The sequence below is a fragment of the Carettochelys insculpta genome, chromosome 3, assembly GCF_033958435.1.
Source record: "Carettochelys insculpta isolate YL-2023 chromosome 3, ASM3395843v1, whole genome shotgun sequence".
NCBI classification, from domain to species: Eukaryota; Metazoa; Chordata; order Testudines; family Carettochelyidae; genus Carettochelys; species Carettochelys insculpta.
This window is the reverse complement of record NC_134139.1, coordinates 161,611,107-161,636,221: the sequence shown is the minus strand read 5'-3', so window position 1 is coordinate 161,636,221 and position 25,115 is coordinate 161,611,107. Positions and strand designations below refer to the sequence as shown.

General features: G+C 42.6%; 1 protein-coding gene across 4 annotated transcripts; it reads right to left on the bottom strand.

The window, feature by feature from the left end:
- Positions 1 to 652: 652 nt before the first annotated feature.
- On the bottom strand, positions 653 to 24,176 carry RAB23 (RAB23, member RAS oncogene family). 4 transcript variants are annotated; one of them, XM_074991108.1, is made up of 7 exons: positions 23,957 to 24,176; positions 21,602 to 21,811; positions 20,698 to 20,783; positions 17,869 to 18,025; positions 8,442 to 8,524; positions 6,592 to 6,684; positions 653 to 5,743 (listed from the first exon to the last, which is right to left on the bottom strand). In XM_074991108.1, the coding sequence occupies exons 2-7, from the start codon at positions 21,754 to 21,756 to the stop codon at positions 5,604 to 5,606; spliced, it is 714 nt and encodes a 237-aa protein (XP_074847209.1). In that variant the 5' UTR covers positions 21,757 to 21,811; positions 23,957 to 24,176; the 3' UTR covers positions 653 to 5,603. The 4 variants fall into 4 exon arrangements, with proteins under 4 accessions (XP_074847209.1, XP_074847208.1, XP_074847207.1 ...); XM_074991107.1 differs by lacking the exon at positions 23,957 to 24,176 and adding an exon at positions 23,745 to 23,845; XM_074991106.1 differs by lacking the exon at positions 23,957 to 24,176 and adding an exon at positions 23,722 to 23,833.
- Between the last annotated feature and the right edge of the window lie 939 nt (positions 24,177 to 25,115).

The window sequence follows — 25,115 nt, the reverse complement described above, 5'->3', positions numbered from 1 at the left end:
TTATATAGAAATGTAGACAGAGTGGGCAACATAATTTGTTCCAAGAACAGATTCCTGGGTTAGAGTTTTTGAGGTCTGGTATGTGGCTGCTGGTATTTGCTTCAGGTTGCGCGACTGTAGGCAAGGACTGTCCTGCCTCCCAAGGTCTGTGAGAGTGAGGAACCATTTTTCAGGATAGATTGTAGATGTCAGTGATGCACTGGAAGGATTTAGGTTGGGGCTTTAGATGATAATCAGGGGCGTTCAGTTATTTTCCTTGTTGGCCCTGTCCTGTACTAGGTGATTTCTGGGTACTCTGAGTCAAGGCCAGCTGGTGTTTCTATTGGATTTTCTTTCTAAAGTTGTTCATTTTAAAGATATTTATAACTACTTTTTTTTTCTCCTCTATTGACAGCATATTAATTAGAATCAGTCACACCAGTCTGGAGTGCGTTGCTCCACATGGAGCTGTTAGGGAGATGGAAACTTGGTCACAGCCATTGAAGCATAGTGATTTCTACCAATTTCTACCTAGAGAAGCAGCAATATGCTATGCAAACCAAATGACATTCACATACATATTAACAAGCTGCTATAACCCAGTTAACATCACTTAAAACAGAAGGCTAAAATTAACTGTTGATGGTTTTACAGAAACAGCACACACAATGTATTCATTTTGAAACATTTATTTTTCTGGTTGTTTGTGTATTACCTATAAGTCATGTTGACAAAAATTTCTAAAAAAATAAGTGTATTACAATCACTTGGGTACATGATGGTAACAAAAAGTTATAAATTTAATTTTTTTAATCATTCCGATTCACAAAAATATGCAACTTAGATAAGTCACTCATTAGTAACAAGGGATTTCTATTTTAGTATTGAGAGCAATATCCGTTTTGGCCCAAACTAATATTTTGTTTAGTACATTTTGACGAAGTTTAGTCAGCAGCCTATTATTTCACATGAAGAAGGAATACTCACTAGACATATATAATATGTCAGTATTACCTTAACTCTACTCATAACCTGAGACAAACTATTTTTAGTATTACCTAAATAAGGTTCACTTTGCTTTTTGGTCATGGCCTCTCCCATCATACAAAGAGAAATTAATCTTTCAAATGTAATTGTTTGAAAGGCTTTTCATCTTTTTTAATAGTGGGTGAAATCTTAAATGTATTACTTTTGCAAGACTCAGTGTTAATTCTTCTTGCTAGTTCTGATGAAGTATTAGGAGAACAATACATAACATTTCTCAATACAGCATAACTTGGATTTATAAGCCTCAGATTTACTGAAAACTTGTAATGATCAGTAGAAGTGATTTTTTTTCCTTATACCAATATATTAAAGTCAATTTGATGAAGTTAGGCAAGCTGATTGGACTAAAATTGTTCTTCATCTTATTAAGCAAAAATGTATAGAGATGTTTAAAAATCTAATACAGTTTATTGTATTACTGGAATCCAATAAGCTTATATACTGTGTAGTTGTAAGTTGAGTACCCACAAACAGGTTAACCAGTGCAAATAATGAATATTCATATAACTTGATTAACTGATAGCTCTCAGACTTATGAATTAACATGTTCAAAGTGCATGTTCACTGAGCATTATGCACTGTATTCAGGCACAAACTGAACAGTACAATGTGTACAACTGCTCAGTTCCCTCTACTATCAAGATACGATCCATTGAAGTGACAAAAAAGCTATGGTGTAGTGTAAGCTATAGTCTGTCCTTGTAATCACTAATTACGAAGAGGAGTAAAACAAGTTTAAATGTAATAAAACAAAACCAGAAGAATCATCTTGAAAATATGGTAATGCATACTTGGACTGAAAGGATAAGCTTTCCCTTTAGGAAACAATGAAAAAATCAGAACGCTCTGAAGCTTTAAATTAATATTTTTAAAAAAGTTAGGTGAGGTTAACCAAACCAGACCAAACCAAAAAAATTAAAATGACTTACCCTGCAACTCAAAGCTTCATTATTTCCAAAGGAAAGTGAATCATAGCCATCCTACTTCATACCAAATAGCATCCCCTGCTGAAAAGTATGATTATACAGACAGGCCTCACTGAACAAAGCACTCCCATTCATTGAATGGATACAATGAAATAGTTAACAGATGCTTCTAAAAATTGCTCCTGTAGCATACTGACTAGTTTACTAAACACTCACATAGCTAAGGCATAACTAATTACTGAAGGTTTTCCTTTAATGGCAGCATCATCGGTCTATAGCAGCACACATAATTGTGATAGGGTCCACAATCAGAATATATAATTGGAATGCAGTAAGCTTGGTTCCTACTGTACCTATAGAACAGCATTTCATTTGTTGAGATGGGAACAATTGTTCATGACACAGGATGCACAAAAACCCACTGGTACAGTTTTCTAACAGAGGACCGCATCCTTTTCTACATCATCACAATGACATGCACTGATGGCAGCTTGTTACCGGCTCTGTATGTCTAGTTTCAAAGAGTAAAACATGCTGCATCTCTAAAATATTTTGAGAGTGCACATTAATGTGTTTTTCTCTTTGGTAACATTAGTTTATATTAAAAAAACTGATCATATGGAGCTGTATGAATGCTAACAGCCTAAATATGTCTGTTATTCATCCAAAAGTTAGAAACTACATCTGAGGAAATAAGGAAGTGCCCAAAGCAAGTTATTAGTTTGCTGCTGCAAATCTGCACGCCAAAATCCTTTTAATTGTTTATTAGCACAAATGCAGAGTAAACTATCATACTATTGTCAGAGTTGCATTCTGCATCTCCTCCTGCCATATTGGAAACCAGATGCTTACGAAGTTAAAAGATAAAAAGAAGAGCCACGTTAGAGGCAGGAAGGAAAACAAACACACTACTTACTTACTATCCAACTGCAGCTACTTATGTGTGCTTAATTTTAAGCATGTAAGTAGTCTCATTGTAATTAAATTTAAGCCCCCCTCATATTTGTTAAGTCTGATAAGTTTCAGCGTGGTATAGAAGCTTTTGTCAAGTTTTCAGTTCTGAAAAAAGTGTTTATAATGACAGACCTTAAATGAAGAAATACAGATGGCTATTATGTGTAATAAAGGCTCTTACTCTTCAGTACTTTGTACAAAGTTAAATAAGGCAAAAAACTGAAGTTACAGACAGTCCTGCTTTTTTAAAAAATGTAAACTGACAGGCTACCAGCCTAAGGTACAAATTTCAACATTAAAAAAGTTTCACAAAATTCTGCACAAATATACACTTTACTTGAATCCTGAAATGCTGAGATGTCACGGTATGTATGTGAATGATTCGCTCTCCTACTAAATCCTGCTACCATTTTCATGAAATTGACTAGAGATGAGATTTGGCCCCATTTAAACATCCATACATTGATTTAATGCACTTTTTAAAAATAAAGGCCTTTATCCAACAGAGTAAGTAAGAAACACTGCAGTAACAACTTTTCTTTTCCATAAGAGAAGAGGGCATTGAATGCCTTAATGCTCATCTCATTGCCAGCAATGGGAGAAGCAGCAAGAGCCTGTCAGCAGAAATAAGACACAATGAAAATATAACATATTAACATACAATGAAGCACATCAGATTATTTTAGTGTCTGTAAGTATCACCATGCACAGTTTATCCACATGAAAGACTGGTGGTCCAAGTGTCCACCTCAGTGCTCAAGTTTTCAGAAATTAACAAGTCGTATTTATTGTATGAATTAAAGGAAAGGCAAATCCTTCCTTCAACACATACAAAGCACAAATGAGAGCACAGACTTACTGCATTATATGTTTACTGGACAAGAAATTCTCCCATGGTATTGGGAAATATAATAAGGAGAAAAAATGATCAAAAACTAAACTGAACTGTTACACTAACTAATTAATGTATAATGAAAATCAATTAATAGGAACTGTGTAGCAATCTATACTGAATACTTACAGCTCCAGGTCATGTAATTTGCACTCTAATACATCCAGTTTACAAACTATTACAGTTTTGAATATCTTAAAACAATATTTTTGCATTTGTTTCTGGCTGAGCTGTGTTACAGAAAATTGTAAAAAATTAAAATTATACAACACCATACAAAAAAACAAACAAAATGAATATTTTTAAAATATATGTTCCAGAGACAACAGGGTAAATTTTTCAAAAGCACCTTAGAGAGTTAGAAGCCTAAGTCCTGCTGACTTTCAATTAGACTTAGATGCCTAAATGTTTAAATACAATGGAAATGCACACTGGAGTGATGACATTTCCAAAGTGCACCAATGTGTTGTACACTAACCAGCACATGAAAACTCTGCTGGCATGAACTAGAGGTTCCCTACTGCATATCTGTGTTAATGTGCACTAGGGAACTTTTAATTCATGCCAACAGGAATATGAGTCACTGTGGTGCAATGTGGTGTGATTTAGAAATCATACCCCTCTAATGTGCATTATTGTGCCTTATAGTGACCCATAAGACACTTCTGAAAACTTTATTCCTAAGTCTGATACTTCAGAATTAGACTTTTAACCAGCAGTATAACACTGAATATGAGACAGCATATCATCAGTTTAATGTGTGATTTACTCTTCAGCTATAATTTGTTGGATCTGCCAGAATACAGTTTACACCTTAGGATGGTTTGTTGATACCCCACTCTGTAAACGAAGCATATTTTTCTAGTTCATGCTACATGAACATATTAGATGTAAATAATGTATTTTTGGACAGAAATACAATTAAAATTTTATGGATTCCTTTTAGGTGACTGATAGCATCAGAAACAATACTACTTGTTTATCCTGTTACGACTGTCAAAAACAAACTTTGCAAAAATACCTGTAGGGTGAGATAAAAAGAAAAAAAAATTGTTGGCACACTTTTTTATTAAACCTAATATATAAGGCCCAAAGCGTAGTGAGTTAATTAATGTAAACAGAACTCTCTGGGAAAACATAATTTGAAATGTAAAATTTTAAGGAGTGAAAATAATTTTAAGGGTGCTATTTTAATCAGCTTTGGTATTCTCTTGTGTGGCCTGAATATTTGTACCAAATATCTACATGCACAGCTTACTTAACATTCACATAATATACAAACATATTGCACCAATAAAATTGCCAGAATATGTATTAGTGTAATCTGACAACTGTGATATCTGTGTTTTCCTTCACATTTTATTTTTCAGAGTCTTGATTATCTACCACACTGCTATCAAATTTGCTGGTAAATTTTAATGGAAAAAAGTTACTCCACAATGGGTCATACTGTATTGTATGGATATTTGTAAGCACTATGCTTGCATTTTTAATATGCTTAACAATGCAGCCCAATCTATTAACAGCTTTGTACATCATTCCTTCGAACAGGAAAAGATCATCTAATGTTTAAAAAATGCACAGGGGCAACAATGGTTCTGTATTTTTTGCCACCAGGGGTCTCCCTCTACATACAAATAAACATTGCAACAGCAATATTATTTAAATCCACCATCTATTAAGGACCCTGTAGTTGCAAGGTTTGCTAGAGCATTGATAAATACTTCTATAGCTGGCTGTATTCCTTATTTAATTGCACAACTTGATCCAAATAACTGTCATTCCTTTGCTTTCCAAAAGTGGTTCTAAGGTATGCTGCAACTGCTAAAAGGACTTCTGTTTTTCTTGGTCCTCTGTTTGTTTGGTCTAAGGTTGATGACATCTCCACCATTAAGTGTGCTAGAACTGTGGCAGGAATGACTTCCACCAGCTGTATTAAAAACACCTACATAATTTAAAGAAAAAACAACAACAGATATTTATACCTTTTATATTCTAATTCTTAAGCCAAAAAATTTACTAATGCATAGTAAGACCTCTCAAACATGATCTCTTAAATTCCAAAACCGTTACTTATTCTTGTGGGTCACTTGCAGCTAAAGTTCAATAAACTTTGTTTCTAAACTAGAGCCTGCTGGACTTAAATACATGCCACTGTGGCGTTAAGTACTACCACAACAAGTATACCTAAGAACTGGACAATGGCATACTTACTCAGATGCTAAGCCCATGGCAACAAAGTTTTGCTTAGTCGAGTAATACAATAAACAAACATGACAGGGCTTTGAAATTACTATATTTGTTGGGATAAAGGAGAGGAAAAAGGGAGTATAAAAGAAGAGTGTTTTAAGGAGAAAAAAAATCAGTTGCTCAAAAAAAGTACTTTAAAGAATCACAGTTCAAAGCTTCCTTACAAAAGGCAAAAATTTACAAAGCTCTTCTCATTAAATGCCAGATCTTTTCACAGTGAGTCTCTTGTATATCTGTTCCAGGATGACTAATACTAACTACATAAAAAGGCAAGTGTCACAAAAACATCCATTCTCAAGTTCTTTAATGATTTTTTCCCCAAGAACTGAATAAAAAAGATTGTTGGTGAACACTGACCAGCAACACTAATACATTAGTTAGGCTATTTTACAAAACAATAACAGACAATATAGTAAGGTAGAAAAAAAAGCCTGAATCAGATTCCACTGACTCCAGTAGGAGACGGATGAGATTCTTAGGTAATTAATAGCCAGCTTTGTCAGCAGAAAACTGTCTCACTACAGTTTACAGTTTCATACTTACCAATTTTATTACTACTTGTATGTACTACTTCTGGGTCTTCAACTGTTTGTTGTTTGAGCCTTTGAAGATACTTTTCAGCCAAATATTTAAAAACTGAAATATAAAAATATATACTTAACAGAGTGTGAAAATTTAAAATAGGGAACTCCACTTGGACATCTCTGCAAAACTTCATATATCATATCTCATAGAACTGGAAGGGACCTTGAAAGGTCACCGAGTCCATTCCCCTGCACTCACAGAAGGACCTATCACCATCCCCAACAGATTTTTTTTTTTAAGTCTAACCTGCTGCAGACCTTGGAAAGGCCCCCTCAAAGATTGGACTCTCAACCCTGGATTTACAAAGCCAATGCTTTAACCACTGAGCTATCCCTCCCCTCACTGAGCTATCATTGAGAACAATCTCAGCTCATCTTAGTATTACAGATTTGTTTTGAAAACAAAGCAAAGTTGTAAGCATCTGATTTGATACCACTGACCCCAGTTCTGCAAGCACTTCTACATGGGCAGACCACCATACCAGTACAGAGCCCCCCAAAGTTCCACATGGGTATACAGAAAGAGTCACTTGTAAGATCAGGGACATATCTAGTTTATTTTTTATACCACAGTTCATAGCCACATACATGCTGTCATAAAGATAAGATCTTTAGGAATTTATCAGACATAGGTCTTATGGGAAGTGTTATAAGAATAACAGCAATTATGCAAAATAAGCTTATAATTAAAAAAATGGGCAATGACTTTACTTAGTACTAATTTAACTGTTGCTACATTGATGAGGCTATGACTATAAATAGTCTATTATACGTGAAAATTTTCAGGAGCCATACACAGTACCAACAATTACCTAAAGTTGTTTAGTAAGCTACAGGTTGAACCCCTCTAATTCAGAACTCTCTCGTCTGACCAACCCCACAGTCCATAATGATTTTAAGTTAGCCAGATGACCATTTGTCATGGGTATGGCCAAGTTTCATGTGGTCTCCTTTGTTTACAGCCACCACTCCTGGCTCTCAGTGTTCTGTGCTGTTATTTAGCTGTAATTTACCCCTAAATATCTTCTAAAAGTCCAGTAAGCAGTGGGAGCATTAGTAATGTACTAGACAATATTGACCTCCTGCCATCTGGCAAATTCTCTTGCCTGGCACTGGTCAGGTCCTGAGGGTGCTGGATGGGAGAGGTTTAACCTGTACTTTAGTAATGCACACATGGGTGGATTTTTAAATTTACTTTTCCCTTATAAATTTGTTTTCCAGGATGAAAATCTAAGTGAAGAAGAGAAATAAGTAGTGCACTTCTGGATTTTGTCTGGTGATATGAGATTAAATTAGAATGACAGAATATTCTGGCCATGAATGCCAGAATCACCCAAGAAAACCACCATCTGAAATGTATGACTATTATGAAACTGAATTTGTGCATAAAATGCCAGTATTATAGAAGTTGGTATGACATTACTGACAGCTGCATTTATGTTCAAAGTTTTATGTTCAACTGTACACTGTTAAACAAGTTGGAATTAATAAATACTTAATCCTGATCAGTAAAATTTTCCAAAAAGCATAATTCATACCTAAATTACTTCAGAACTTTTGAAAATTTTTCGTTTTCCCCTGAGGTGTGGAAGAAGAAATGCCAAAAAGAAAATAAATGTTACCTAAATGTATCATTGACAATCAAATGTAAGATGTTATCCCCTACTATGACTACAGTGCAGTGCCAGGAAATGAGGGACCAAAACATTATAAAACCGGTAAGTTAGTTTCCAGGCTCCAGGCTACCCAGATGTGCAACATTCCATAGCAGAGGACAGGACAGAGTCCGATATTTGCTGTATCTCTTACCTTCAGTTACATTTAGGTCCTCTTTCACTGATGCTCGGTAGAACCTTAACTTTAATTTTTTTGCCAATGCTTCTGCCTCTTCACTGCACAACAGAGAGAGAGATTTGTAAAATACTGATTTGTACATTATGCCAGTGTTTGTCAATACTGTAGATAAAATTCCTTGGAATTAATTTAGTCAGAAAATCATGTAAAGAGGTAGCTAATCTCTAATTACTTTATGACTTGTTCACTTTACCAATGAAATGTTTTGTTGGAACATTCCTCTTCAATCAATGAGTTTAAAGGTGAAAGGCAGAAGACATGGAATAGATGGAAATTGATAAGTTTTTTTTTTCTTCCTTTGGTTGGGTTGTTAAAGTAAGTAGGAGACCACAGTACAGTAGGTTCACAACATTCACGAACTTAGGTTCACAAATTCAATTATTCACAAGTGCCTGCAAGCAGCTGCTTCCCCAGGGCCCCAGGAAGGGAGTGCCGGCAGCTGCCGCTTCCCTGGGGCTCTGGGCAGGGAGCATCGGTGGCAGACGCCACTTCCCCAGAGCTCCAGGCAGAAGCCTCCGGGTGGGAGCAGCCGCCATGTTCACAAAATTTACCATTAGCGAGTATTCTCAACATGGAACCCTTGTGAATGTTGAGACCCTACTGTATGCTTGCATTGTGAAGGGAAAATGAGTGAATTTTAAGGAGTTGAGGGAGAACATGAGGTGGGAAGGAATGACGAGGAAGGTTTACAGAAGTAAAAGATGTGAGAAACAACAGTGTTGCTGACATGGATTTAAGAGGAGGCCACATTTGATTTTGTCTGTTTTCTTGTTGAACGTGAGTAATATATCGTGTGGGCATAGGAAGGAAAAGTTGAGCTTTAGGAGGCTATCAAATGGGGAGAACAGACAGCAAGGACAATTGGTGAAGAAAGCCACGTGAGCAAGAAGTGCTTTTAGCTACACCAGGAGTACTACGGAACTAAAGGAGAGAGACTGAATTAACAGTAGAAGTATTCTGCATGGTCATCCAACTTTCTCCACAGGCACAAACAGGAGCAGAGGAAGTGAATGCTTGGGGGAATGAGAGCTGCAATTTTGATTCTAGGGCAAGAGACAGAGTGGAGCAGAATGAAATGATAACTCCATCTATGGAGGAAAGAGCACAGAAGAGGAAGCTGACAGTGGCTGAGTTTATGGATGTTAATGGGCTGTAAATTTCTATAATATGAAACTACATCACCTTGAGAAAACACAAGTATGTGAAAACAATTTCAAAAAGAGAAAAAAGTAAACATACAATGGCACATTTAAAAAAAATTTGCTTGACATGGTTCGGCCACTATGTGCACTTACTAACCAAACTAGAGTATATAACCTGCTTTGGCGCCAACTAAGTTTAATGACTTGTAAAATCTGAGTGGCAGAGAATGCATATTTTACAGTTTTCAAGAGTCCAAAATGGAATAATTTCTCATTTGGGCCCAGACTATTTAAATGGTTCTCTGTTCATTTCTGAAGATGTTTAGAAAACAAAAGGAAAAAAAATTAAGCTTGAAGTGAGTGTCCCCAATCTGGCACGCGTAAGTACTTTATTCCTGAGAGGAACATCACTAAGGTTTGTGGAATTTTTCAAGTGTGGTTGCAGAATTAGGCCCTAGGTTTTGAAACTTAGTAAACATATGATTGCTTAAGTCTTCACCATCAACTCTCACAGATTCTGGCTACGTTTATGCTATGAAATAAAGCTGAATTTTATATACTTTGTATCAATGGGTTTTATAAAGTCAAAGTTGATGTAGTGTGTCCACACTAAATTGCCAAAATTCTATGATTGCAACAGTGCACTGTAGGAACCTATCCCACAGTTCCCTCTGCCCTGTAGCATTCTGCGTTTTTTTGCTGGTGCTCTATAATAAAAAAAAAAAAAAATTCCCACAAGTGATTGTGAGTGTATGATGTCACCAACTCAGACTGCATTGCCTCCATTCTCCTCTCTTTGAAAACAAATAGCCATTTTTCAAAAGGAAAGAAGGAAAAGCAGGGAATCTCAGAGGACATTGGTGTCTAGTGGTTAGCATTATCCAGAAGAAGAGAAGGAAAGACAGAATGTGTTGGTTTCTAGTAGTGAGCATCTCTTCCCGTGGTGAAAACACACCAGACAGGATCCATGTAACTAGCAAGACTTCACATTATTCTGAAGCAAAGAAGATTTAATGAAAAAGTGGTAGTGTATCTGGCTGAACGAGACAAGTCTGAGAGAGAGAGAAAGAGAGAGAAAAATCTGTGAGTAGTCACCACCTGGAACTGAAGAATGTTCTACGGAGTCCATTGCACTGGATGTCTCCAGCATGAGGCGAGGAGACCCTATTAACTCCAGACTCATCAGGAATCCTCGACTAAATACAACAGAAAGAATGCCAGATGGCTTAGGTGTCTAGTGGCTGCTGGAAGGAGCTTGAGAGGAGAAGGAAAAGTTAAGGAAGCATTAGAAGATAGAAAAGCTGAGGGAAGAATGAAGGGATTCCCTTGCCTCTTCTCCTAAAGAAGCCCAAGCACCAGCAACTGCCTGTGAGAGAGAGAGAGAGAGAGAGAGAGACGGGAGACAGAGAGAGCACATAAAGAGAAGTTACTCACCTGTGTAGTAATGATGGTTCTTCGAGATGTGTCCCCGTGGGTGCTCCACAGTAGGTGTCGGGCTTGCCCCGGCGCCGCAGCTCGGAAAATCTTCAGCAGTCTCCGTCAGGTCACGCATGTGCCGATGCGCGTCGGCTCTTCGCGCGCTTACGGTCAAGTACGCGATCCGGTCCCCGCCAGTTCCTGATCAACCGCTCCGGACACCCTTGAAAACACACAAACAGAGCTCCGAAGGGGGGAGGAACGGGTGGGTAGTGGAGCACCCACGGGGACACATCTCGAAGAACCATCGTTACTACACAGGTGAGTAACTTCTCTTTCTTCTTCGAGTGGTCCCCGTAAGTGCTCCACAGTAGGTGACTACCCAGCAGTAACCCCCCCCCCCGAAAAAGGAGGTGGGTACCCGATTTATGCGCAGCTTGCCCGTGAAAGGACTGCTGTCGACACGCGTGTATCCTCATCAAGCATCCTGTGCATGGCGTAGTGCTTGGCGAAGGTGTCACAGGAAGACCACGTCGCCGCTCTGCAGATACCTCTCAGCGTGATGCCTTTGAAGAAGGCCGTTGATGCCGCCATCGCCCTCGTAGAGTGGGCTCTTGGCGGAACTGGCAGAGGTGTCTTGTGACTCTCGTAACACAGTCTTATGCAAGACACAATGTGATTTGAAATCCTCTGCGAAGATAGCGCTTCTCCTTTTGACCTGGATGCAATGGACACCAGGAGTCTGTCCGTTTTCCGGAAAGGTTTAGTTCTATTGATGTAGAAGGCCAGTGCCCTTCTTACGTCAAGTAAGTGCAACTGTGCCTCTTCATTTGAGTTGTGAGGCTTAGGATAGAACGAGGGCAGCACTATTGGTTCGTTGATATGAAAATCTGAAGAGACCTTCGGAACGAAGGCTGAGTGTAATCGTAAGACCACCGCTTCTTTTGAGAAGATCGTGCAGGGTGGTGTGGACATTATGGCCGTGAGCTCACTCACTCTGCGAGCTTCGTGCCTCTGTTGTAAGTGACACCCTCTTGTGGATGGTGTGGATTGAGGGTTTGTATATGGTTGCCAACCAATGCTGCAATCCTCGCATATGCAGCCTGGCATTTTGCACCACAACGTGGTGGTTGCCATATGCCCCAACAGTTGTAAGCACGTGAGAACTGTAACAGTGGGGCTGTACATTAGTAGTTGTACGAGAGATTCAATGGCACGAAAACAAGCCTTGGGTAAATACACCCTTGACGTGACTGAGTCTATCGGAGCCCCTGTAAACTCTATATTTTGCGTGGGGTCGGTCTTTGATTTTGAGAAATTGATGATGAGGCCCAGTGAGGTAAATGTGTTTGTGGTGATGTGTATCATCCGTAATACCTCCCCCCGGGAAGTTCCCTTTAGCAGGCAATCGTCCAGGTACGGGAAAATGAAAACTCCCTGTCTATGTAGGTATGCTGACACCACTGCTAAGGTCTTGATGAAGACTCTGGGTGCTGAAGAGAGTCTGAATGGGAGGACTCTGTACTGGAAATGATCCATACCCACAAGGAACCGGAGGAAAACGCCTGTGGGCTGGATGAACTGCGATATGAAAATACGCATCCTGTAAGTCGAGGGCTGCAAACCAATCGCCATGGTCAAGTGCTGTGATTATTGAAGCCATCGTAGTCATTTTAAGAACATAAGAACGGCCATACTGGGTCAGACCAAAGGTCCATCCAGCCCAGCATCCCATCTGCCGATGGTGGCCAATGCCAGGTGCCCCAGAGAAGGAGAACAGAAGACAATGATCAAGTGATTTATCTCCTGCCATCCATCTCCTGCCCTTGTTCAGAAGGCTAGGGCACCATACTTTATCCCTGGCTAATAGCCATTTATGGACCTAACCTGCAAAAATTTATCAAGCTCTTTTTTAAACCCTAATAGAGTCCTGGCCTTCACAGCCTCCTCAGGCAAGGAGTTCCACAGGAGTTTGAAGCGCTGTTTGCGTAGGTACTGGTTCAGTGCGCGTAGATCCAAAATGGGTCTCCACCCTCCTGTCTTCTGCTCTGTCAGGAAATACCTGGAGTAGAACCCTTTGCCTTGAAATTGTTCCGGTACTCTCTCCACCGCCCCTATGAATAGGAGGTGGTCCACCTCCCGCCTTAATTCCGGTAGGTGAGAGGGGTCTCTGAGCATGGGTGCGGTGGGAGGATTTGGTGGAGGTAAAGGCTGGAAGGGGATTGTGTATCCCGTGTTTACGATCTCCAATACCCACCTGTCCGACGTGATGCTTTTCCATTGTGGGTAAAATGGCTTGAGTCAGTGATGGAACATGTACCGAGATTGGCACTGAGGTATGGTCTTGGCTTCGCGGCTCTCGACATATCCGTCAAACTTGCTGTCTTGCACTTTGCCCTGCGGAGGCGCTGCCCTGCTGAGGCTGGCGCCTAGGGCCCTTATAATGTGTTTGTTGATGACGTCCCTGATCATACCCCCGTTGAAATTGGGTACGTTGCTGTTGGTAACCATAACGGCGCTGCTGAGGATAAAATTTCTTCCTTCTGAACGGTGGGGTATATATCCCCAGAGTCCGAAGTGTGGCTCTGGAATCTTTGCTGGAGTGTAGGACTGAGTCGGACGATTCAGCAAACAATTTATTTTGTTGAAGGGGAGGTCTGCAATTTTGACCTGTAACTCCTTTGGAATGCAGGATGTGTGAAGCCATGACTCTCTCCGCATTACCACTGCAGTGGCCACGGCGCGGGCTGCTGTGTCCGCCACATCCAGTGCAATCTGCACGCCTGCTCAAGAAGCCGCGTAGCCCTCTTGCACAATTGCTTTAAGAATTGGCCTTTTTTTTCCCCTGGAAGGAAGTCCATGAGGGCAGTAAGCTTGGAATAATTGTCGAAATTGTGATTCGACAAATGAGCAGCATAGTTGGCCATGCGGAGCAACAGAGTAGAGGAAGAGTAGGCTTTTCTACCCAGAAGATCCAGCTTCTTTATGTCTTTGTCCAATCCCCCAGATTTGTACTGGGACGATTTGGACCTGTGTTGGGACGATTCAACCACTAGCGAGTTTGGCTGTGGATGACTAAATAGAAATTCCATACCTTTCACAGGGACGAAGTACTTTTTGTCCACTCTTTTGTTGTTAGGAGGAGCGGATGCTGGGGTCTGCCATATATTAGTGGCTGCCTCCATGATTGCATCGTCCAGAGGAATAGCAATTTTAGAAGAAGATGGAAGCCTGAGGTTTTTAAGGAGTCTGTGGTGTTTCTCCTGCACCTCCACCACTTGAATATCTTGGGATTGAGCTACCCATTTGAACAGCTCCTGGAACTGTTTCAGGTCATCTGGGGGAGAAATGTCTCCAAGGATCACGGCCTCGTCTGGCGAGGATGAGGAGGCATCACTATGGTATCTCTCATCCAATTCCTCTGGATCCTGGCTGTATTGATGTGATTGCCTTTGTGGAATTTCGAGGTGGGGTTCAATGTCTTTAGACCCAGCCTCTGATTGGGGAACTGGTGGTGTTCCCCCAGGTGGAAGCAGAACACTGTGGCGTTGAGGAGTGGTCGACGGGGATCCATAGTGAGACGTCGACCTCCTATGATGACGCCCCGCATAATGATGGCGGTCGTAGCAACAGCGACAGGGGCCTGGTGATGGAGACCTGGACCATGATCCAAGGATGTAAGGGTGGTGCCTGGAATGTCGAGACCTCTGAGATGATACCGACATACGAGGAGAGCCTCTGTGAGAAGACTCGTAGGGATCTCTGCTAGATGCTGGAGAAAAATGTGCAGATCCCTGATAGGCTCCGAAGAAAAGGAGAAGGACGTCTGTGGCAGGCTGAAGGTGTTGCTGCCCGTCGAATCTCCGGTGGTGATCGTGGTGACAGAGGCAGTGCAATTACCTCAGGAGAGGGGCTGCGGTGCCTGGTCTTCGTTTTAGCCTTTACCCTCTTGGGTGGTCCTATTGGTGAACTTGGTACCGGAGCAGGTGTCATGCTGATATCCACTGCTCCTGGTGCCGTCGTCGCCGGTGCCGTCGATCCCGGTGCCGCCGTGTTCGGTGCCGATGTCCTCGGTGCCGTCGTCTCCGGTGCCTCTGGGGAAGTCTCGATCAGTGCGCAGTAGCCGGTGCCGAACCGATTAGTGCCCGCACAGCTCTTGGTGCCGTCTCCCCGGTGACTGCAGGGCCTTGAGTGGTTGCATGTGCCGTGGCTTTACCAGTGGAGGAAGCCAGCGTGTGCAGGCCCTTTGCTACACTCGTCCCGCTCCCAACAGTAAGAGGCAGGGATTGAGTAGGCGAGGCTCTTCGCGGGCCCTTTGTTACACTCGTCCCGCTCCCAACAGTAAGGGGCAGGGATCGAGTAGGCGAGGCTCTTCGCGGGCCCTGTTACACTCGTCCCGCTCCCAACAGTAAGGGGCAGGGATCGAGGAGGCGAGGCTCTTCTTTTCTTCTGCGCAGAGGAGGTCAAAGAGAAAAGCCTTCCTCTTGTGCGGTCCTGAAGAGCCCTCCGCATGCGTTGCCTTCGATGAGGCAGGCTGAAGTGCTTTGTCAACTAACAGCATCTTCAGCCTCATTTCTCTATCTTTTGTAGCTCTATTAGTCAACTTGGAACAATGGGAGCACTTCTGGGGAACGTGCGTCTCCCCAAGGCACCGTATGCATCTGCTATGGCCATCTGAAGCAGGCATGGCCTCCGGCAAGATTCACACTTCTTAAGCTGCGGGATGCATCGTTAAAACTTAATTCTGAGTCCTTAGGTGCTAATAGCACACTTAACAGTATGTTAGGTGATGTTAATAACTGTTGGCCTTTGAAGGCCGACAAACAAAAGCAGCGGGCCCGACCGGAGGCGGCCGCTGTGGTTTTAAGATAGTCTTTAACTTTTAACAACTTTTAACAGAGTAACTAACTATAATAACTATAGGACTGCTAACTATGAACTGTTAAAAACTATTAACACGAGAAAAAATAAGACTTATCTGTCTCAGGCATTGGAGCCGGAGAGGATTCCATCTGCAGCCGTTGGCGGTTGAGAAGGAACTGGCGGGGACCGGATTGCGCACGTGACCATAAGCGTGCGAAGAGCCGACGCGCATTGGCACATGCGCGACCCGACAGAGACTGCTGAACATTTTCCGAGCTGCGGCGCCGGGGCGAGCCCGACACCTACTGTGGAGCACCCACGGGGACCACTCGAAGAAGAAGCTCCATTCTGTCACAGGACATCCTCCCCCAAGCCACATGATTTGGGAAGGGTGCATGTGCTCCAGTTGACTGTGCCATGTCAAATGATACATCAGTTGTCCACTGGTGAAAACACCTTTCACAGGGCAGCACATCAGGGAGCTGTCAAGCCAACAAACTAGGGTGCATGTGCTCCAGATGACTCTGCCATGTCAACAGGTACCTGAGTTCTCCCCCAGTGAAAGAAAACCTTTCAGAGGGCAGCACATCAGGGAGTGGTCAAGCCCACATCTTGATACCCCTGGTTTAAAACCAGGTCATATGGAGAAAGGTAGGTAGGGAATCATGCCGCCAATAGCTACTTCAATTTCCTTCCCCCCTGGGTAAAAATGCAGCAAACAGGCCATTGCTGAAACTGTGGTTCCCCCAAGCCACATGCTTTGGGAAGGGAGAGTACTGTAGCAGTGTGCCTAGGCAGGGGGCCAGCCCAGAAAAGTTACACTGCCCTCTGTGGGGCCAGCCCTGCAGTAACCTGTTGACATTTCTCCATCACTTGTGTGCCTAGGCTGGAGGGCCACCCTTGCAACAAAGCTCAGTTGGCAGGGGCCAACTGAGGCTCCTGTTGACATGGTGCAATCAACTGGTTTCTTATTAGACAGGGGGCCAGTCCAGAAAATAGGTGTGGCCAGGGCCAATGCCTCAACAGAAGCTGAGGCTCCTGTTGACATGGTGCAATGAACTGGTTTCTTATAAGCCATCCCCCCCGGCACGTGTTGCCTAACGGGGGCCAGACAGTCCCCAAAAATCTTTGCCACAGCAGGAGCCACTCCCCGACACCTGGTGAGCCCCTGGAAAATGTGCAGTGCAGAAGCCTTCACCCCATGCAGGCCAGGACATGCTGCTGTCTGGAAGCATGGTCCACAATGCACCACCAGCACATGGTGTGGTGGGGCTGGGGCTAGGCCACCAGCCGTGTAGCGCTTGTGGAGGAGGGGGGCTGCCTCATACAAACATGAAGCACAGAAAAGAAGTTTCTTGGCCTCTCCTGCTACATCCTGTGCAGGGAAGAAACCTACACCCCACACAGGACAGGACATGTCACCCAGCTGTCTGATGGGCCACTGTTTGGTCCCAACCACCAAGCTTCCACATAGTATGGTATGACGTGGTGGGGCTAGCCCACCAGCCAAACTGAGACCCTGGCTCTATCTTTCAGGGCTAGATGTGATCGCCACACTGATCATCAAGAAATGAATTTAAAATGCCGGCTCCCTTTTTCGTACTTCCTGCATACCTGGAGAGCAGGGAAGATGGAAGTGAACAGAATGTACATCTGTGGGGTATTGTGACATACCCGTGGGATGCCTCTGGAAGTCAGGACAACTGATTTAAAGTAACATTGTTTCCACGCTGGCATTACTCCGAGCTTTTGAATTCTAACTTGGCATTACACCACATCAGATGATTGGCACAAGAATGTCGAGCTTAGCACTCTTCAAATTTGACCTAATGGTATTTATATTGTAAAACTGAGCTAAGTACCGTAAAATTGACTTTACACTGTAGCGTAGACATGGCTTTTGAGAAATAAGACAGCAACAAATCCTCCGATTTCAGAAAACAATATGATCAATCACCTACTTCTTTATACAAGAATCATCCAGGAGGTCAATCTTATTCTGCACAAGCACTGTGGGAATATCTCCAACTTCAGCCACTACTTTCTCTTTCCAGGTGGGAATTGTTTCAAAAGAGTCCCTATCAGTAGTGGAAAATACAAGCACACAAGCCTGGGCCCCTAAAAACAAAGACAATTATCAGTTAAGAAAGAGAAAAATAAAGGTAAACCTATAAAAAAGTATTTGGGATATGGTAGCTTTTCATTTTATTTCATAAGAGCCAAATACTATTGCTGTACTTTGTCAAAGCAGTGGTTAGGAAAGCTCAAAGATTAATGACCTGTGATCTTATTTGGGTCATTAATGTTGTTCTTCAAGATAGCTCTGATTTTGCTAAATTGAAACCTACTTCAGCAGAGAAAAATGGGGTGGGAGTGGGGAGAGGTCAGTCTGTCGCTCACTTTTACTAATATGGGAGGCCACAAAGATACTACAGTAAACGCCAAACAAACAAATACCTGGATAATTTCAGTATCTTTTAAAATACTTCATCTTGTAAGTATGCCATCTACTTTTGAGATTTTATTTGTTACATTTAGGTTACAAATTCAGATGAAATAATGCTGCATTTTGGAGATTTTTGCTTGAAAAGTTTGAAAATTTTCAGAGTTCTACTTTGTTTTATGAATAATTTTCCCCAAAAGCTTAAAAAAATAATTTTTAATTCATGCGTATTTCTCTTACGTTGTTTTGAAGAAAACTGCCAACATTAAACAGCTTTACAACATTTATACACAGGTGCAGCAACTCTGTTGCCCTTCAAATAAAAAGCAGTCTTGTAGAACATCAGAGACTAACAAATTTATTAGGTCATGAGCTTTCATGGGTAAGATCCACATCTTCATCTCACCCAAAGCTGGGGATTTTCCATGGTCCCAATTATTTTCATCACCCACCACCAATAACCATTTATATCTGCTATATCTTTCTTCCCACAGAGTGACATGAACTACACAGTATACAAGGTAAGGACATTTCACAGACATATAATGGCATTGTATTATTTTCCATATTATTCCTCTTTCTGGTCCTTATGCATCCAACATTTTGTTTGTTTTGTTGACAATAGCCACATATTGGACAAAAGTCTTCATTGAGGTATCCACAGTGATGTCCAGGTCTTTTTCCTGAGCTGATGGACTTTTCTTATTCTAAAAGATCTGTGTGTGTAGATCAAATTATTCACGCATTGTGCATTACTTTATGTTTGTCAACACTGAATTCCATTTGCCCTTTTTTCCCATTCACCTAGTTTTTAGTAGTCTCTGAAGCTCAGAAATACTACAGGACAGGCACCTCCTTTTGTACGTTTAAACAGTTAGTGTAGTTAGAGAAGCCTTTTAAAGTACCCAGCATCCAGATCAGACTCTTGAGAGACCCCTGTCCCATTTCCTTCTGAATGCTACAGCACAGAGGCAAATTTCAGAAATTGGCTTTGGAGGAAAGAATGTGGGAGGTAAGGATCCTAAAGTAATATGATTTTTCTTCTTCTAAGTTTGTTGAATTACAGCTCAAATTCTAACTTGGCCTCAACGTTCACTCAAAACTGCCAACACGCAAATATAACTCTTACTCAGGCAAGGTCCTACTAATTTCAAAAAGAGTTGGTGGGAATAAAAACTAAGTAAAGACCCTTAGGATTTCTTCCCACAGGTATACAATATGTGCTATATGACCCTTAAAGAAAAAAGAAAGTACAGAGCTGCTCACCAAATGAAAATTACAAGAAGGCAGATTTAGATGAATTAACTCCTCACTCACACCTTACAAAGCAGATCCTTATCCATTTTGATGCACTTAACTAGATAGCAAGCTATCGTATGTCATATGACACCGGCAGCAGAGCCACACAGCAGGATCATGCTGAAAGATGACCACAGAATCAAACAAATGTTTACATCAATGTCTTTCAATCTTTCCACTCAGTGATATGGCTCACCAGAATTTTTAGAAGTTCATTTAAAGCACTAAAGCATTATGGACTCTCAGCCTATGTCTACACAACTGCCTAAACTCAACATAAGCTACGCAATTTATGCTACGAAAATTACATAGCTTATTTCGAGACAATTTTGAAATAGGCTATTTCGGTATGTAACACTGTCTAAATAGCATCACCTGTCGAAATAAAACACTATTTTGAAGCATCCCTTACCTCTCCTTCAACAAGAAGTACAGGGATCCTAAATTAGAGCACTCATTATTTTGAGAAACACTTTGAAATGATAAGCATGTCGCATAGATATGGGGAGCTATTTTGGGATACGGGAGTATCCCGAAATAGCTTCCATTGTGCTTCCATAGCCTTAGAGTGGTGTAAGAGCAAGCTATATTATTTTGACTTTCCAGTTTAGTTTTTTTTCGTTTTAATTCATGCTAAATGCTAATAAATTGTAAGGTTCTGTTTAATTACAAAAGTTTCTAACCAAGTTCTCTCTCTCTGCGCCTCACACTTATCCTTATGGGTTCAAAAATCTATCCACCTGTTAGATTAATTAGGTTCTACCCTGTTTAAATTGCACCTCTGGGAATTTCACATTAGATGGCACTGAATAAAGTCATATATATATATTGCATGTTTGGGAATAAATGCTCAAGAATCTGAAAAGGCTCCCTCCCCTTTGAAAAAAATAGGAATAGTAGAGACAACTCATCTGATCTTTGTATTACTGTTAAATATAAAACATCCCTATTACTCAAAAATAATTGGTTAAGTCAAGAGCATTAAATTTTTCTCAATTTATCTATTAAATTAAATAAAGATTAAGATGTAAAATATAGAGGGGGTTACCTCTGTAATAGGCCTTAGTTATTGCATCAAACTCCTCTTGACCTGCTGTGTCCCACAACATCAGTCTGACATCTTCATCATTAACTCTGAAATACATGTTTCATCAACCCACTGAATACAGAGATTGAAAACTAAAGTGACACTCAAGACAAAGCACACATGTATTAAAAATTCTCTTCTTTATAACGTATTTGAGAATGAAAAATAATTTTTCAACATTGATACTTTTTACTTTACACTTCACTCTGCAATAGCAAAAAATGACTAATTGCAATCTCTTAATGGCTCATATAATCTAATGCAATACTGTTAAAATCAAATTTCCAAGAGTACAGGAAATGTTCAAAGACAAAGATCATGTTTTTTTTAAAATCATACTGGGCTTTGTAATGCCTGTGTCATAAAAAAGAAAAAAACAATGCAAAGAAAACCTATGCTTCAACACACATATTTAATTTCATCTAAAGTGATCTATGAACTTATTTTTTCCATGAACTTAATACCTTCACCTCCTGTAAGTGTGATATCATCTGCTTGCATTATTAATAGCGTAGGGGTTTGAAAAAACTATTTCAAACCACATAACAAACGTTTCTTTTTTAAAACAAGGAATGCAAATATCAGCATTTTACCACGTACGCACCTTCTTAGAAAAGGCATCAGGTGTATCAAAGTTTTTGAGATTTCTATTTTATTACAAATTATGAATCTTGTACTTGAGTAGAAAACTGAATGATCTAAATACTGTATAAAAGCTTTGCTTCTAGCCCTCTGAACAAGACATAAAAAAGGCCCCACAGGGGCTACGCTGATCTTTTCTGGGCATTTCCACATGCCCTGTTAGTCACAACTATACTAAAAAAAAATAAAGACAGAAGTAGCACAATATCTGCTGAATACCTACTGTATTTGTCTCTCCAGGAAATCTACTCCAATAGTTTTTTTGTAGTCTTTTGTAAAAATTCCTTTGCAATATCTCTGAATCATACTGGACTTCCCAACTGCTCCATTTCCTACCACCACCACCTTGATGGCCACCTCCATGTCCTCCTCCAACATCTTTGCAGCTGATAACTTCTTTTTACTTCAGGAACATGAATTTTATCTCCAAAATCTGTAATTGAAGTAAATATGTTCATAAAACATTGTGAATAGAAAGAGGTCTTGCAGATAGGGATTGGGCTAGACTCTCAAATCTGGTTTCAGTTTCCAGGTATGCCACACACTTCTTGTGTGATTTTTGAAAATCATTGTATCTACAAAATATGGATAAAATACTTTGTCTGACTTGTTTATTTAGATTAAACTGTTAAGGGCAGGGATTGTCTGGTAACTAGACCTAGGAGTCCATGACTCTATGTTTGCTCAGGGCCCAATATAATAGGTTCCTAGGGCTGTTTGGGTTTCTGGGGTTTCAATGATATAGATAAACAGCAGTAACAACAGTGCAGTGTTGAAAGTACATTGTTTTTACAAAAGATGATAGCAATTTCTATTCTAACATGAACCTCGTGTAAACTCCGAAAACAATTATGTTACTATGTAACATGAGCTGCTTTTGAAACTAGAGCTACTATTAGTCTTAAGCAACTTTACAAATCTCCTATTTTGAAAATACACACGGTACCTCAAGAAAAGGCAGAAATATACATCCACAATATACAGAGGTAAACACATGAGGTTTTGGTGTCTTTTGTTTTTATCATTAGAAATGTAATGGAATTTCTCCTATCTTATTGACAGAATTTCTTCTTGGCAGGTCCAACCAGCAATTGTCTAAAATCAGAGTTTAGGGCAAAAAAGGATCTTCTGGTCTCAGAAGATTGTGAAAATGGGAGAATGAAAACAAACCCTTCTATTATGCAAATACCTATATTTTGATTACAAGAATGGTGTTTAGCTTATGCTCCTCACCAGGCCTGCCAACAGGGGTGGGAGGCAAAGAGGACAATTGCCCCAGGACCCGGTGATTCAAAGGGATCCAGGACTCCCAGGTGCTGCAGCCGTGATTGGAGCCCTGGGCCCCTTTAAATTGCAGCTGGAGCACCACACTGGACAGACAACACAGCTCTGAGGGCTAGAGACGGTGGTTGTGCCCTGGTCTGGGTGGCACTGAGGTTCAGCTGCCCCCAGCTTTGCCCCTTCCACCCAAGGCTCTGTGCCTTGTGGGTGGGCATGGCCACGCTTTGCCCCGGGGTCCACAGCGGCTATCTGCCCTGCCGCTCCTCACATTCCATTTCTAATAGGTATATCAGGCTTGACATTATTTCCACTGAAATCACTTAGGCTAAGGCTACATTAGCAGTTTGCAATATGGTATTTCATTTAGCTGGGAGAACTATCAGGGAAGCTTCACAAACAGAAAATAGCCCAAATGCTTTTATTATTGTCTTTCGGAAGAATGCTTAGGGTGGTCTCAAATATAACTGTGATAAATCAAACCTTTCACTATTGCTCCAATACTGACCTTAGGGGAACAGAATTATCCCAGCTGGTCTCATACCTGCTGCCTTCTATTCCCACCGCCGACCCCCTCTTTCCTATGTTGATTTTTTCAGGGCATTTCCTCACTCACTTGCTTTCCCACCCTAGAGCTTTGCTTCCCCTACCACTCAGTGCCCCGGCCACGGTGATCAAACCACAGCTGCTCACACTGCGCTGCAGCCAGGGCACCCACCGCTGGGAACCGCCTCCCAGGGCAGGGCAACCCAACCCCGCAGGGTGGCCCCCACCCCAATAATCCAGCTGTGCATGCCCTGTCCGCGTCCCCATCAGCACAGCCCACCCTGGCATCACACAAGAGAGCACCGCCCTGCGCCAGCAAACCCGGTACCCTGCCCCCCAACCCAGCCCCCCTCCCCCACACCAAGCATCCCACCCCCCAACCCCGCCCCACACCCCAAACCCTGGAACCCCGCCCCCAACCCAGCCCCACTCCCCCAAACCCGGCACCCCGCCCCCAACGCAGCCCCACTCCCCCCGACTCAGCACCCCACCCCCGCACTCAGCCCTGCTTCCCCAAACCTGCACCGGGCCCAGAGGCTCACAGATCCGCGCGCAGGCGCTGGCCGCGGCGAGCTCGGGGCCGCCGCAGGCTGCGAGGCGGCGGCTCAGACTCCAAGCCCAAGAGGCGGGAGGAAGCCGCAGAGCGGAGCCCGCCCAACCCGGACGCACATCCCGGCTCCCGCACCCGGAAACACCGTCAGGGCGGCGGGCCCGGCGCGCAGAGGTCCCGGCCGGGGCGAGCTCTGAGGCGGACCTGGGGGGCGGCGGGCTCCAGGCTCTGCCTCAGGCGCTGGAACCGGCTGTTGCTCAGTGTGAGATTCAGCGACAACCGCCGCTCCCCGCCGGGGAGGCAGATGGGGCCCGGGGCTGCGCCGAGCGGCGGTTGGCTCGTGGAGGGAGCGGGGCTGATGCTGGAAAAGCTCCCCCGGGGCCGCACGGCTCCTGCGTGAGGGCCGGAGGAGCGTCGGCGCCAGCCTGGCGGCTCCTTCTCCACCCTCCGGGCCAAAGGAGCTGGCGGGGGGGTGGTGCCCAAGCCCGCCCCCTTCAGACTCTCTGCGCCAGTACAGGGCTAGCGTTAGCCTGAGCCACCTCCGTGGGGCAACCCTCTCTGCCTGCCCCACATACGGGACAGGGAGATACGGGGGGCAGGGCCGGCTCCACCAAGCCCTAAGGAGCTGGTGCCTCGGCCCCAGGGCAGCAGCAGCAGCTGCCAGCCCTCCCCTGCCCCGGGAGTCCCGGGGAAGGTGCAGCCGCTGGCGCTGCCGCCCCCTCCCTCAGCCCCCCGAGGGCCTAAATAAGGGAGGGTTGGTCACCTTGCACCTAATGTACGTGTAGAGGCTGGTTTGGACACTGCTCGCACCTTCCTGCTGGGCCGCACACCTGAAACCTGGAGCAGTGTAGCTGGTACAAACCCTGTGAGGGCTCCCGTGGAAGCAGTCTGGAGACTCAGCCCTTCCCACTGACCTTGCTCTTCGCAAACACCAACGGAGGGAGGAAGAAACTGTTTTATGACTGACAACAAGAAGTCCTGTGGTACCTAAGAAAATAACAGATATTTTGGAGCGTGAGTTTTGATGAGTATTTGCCCATGGAAGCTTATGCTACAAAACATTGGTTATTCTCTAAGGTGTCCCAGGACTTCTTGTTGTTTTTGAAGATACAGACTAACTCTGCTACTCCTCTGATATTTGTTTTATGACTGTGTCTCAAAGTGCTAATTTCTTAACACAGAGCCAGGCGGAGAACTGATTTGTTAGGCTATTAAAATGTTTGTTGACCCACATTGTTCAAGAGGAACAGAGTTAGCCGTGTTAGTCTGTATTTTAACAAAACAAACCACCAGTCATGTAGCACTTTAAAGACTAACAAAATGAATTATTAGGTGATGAGCTTTCGTGGGACAGATCCACTTC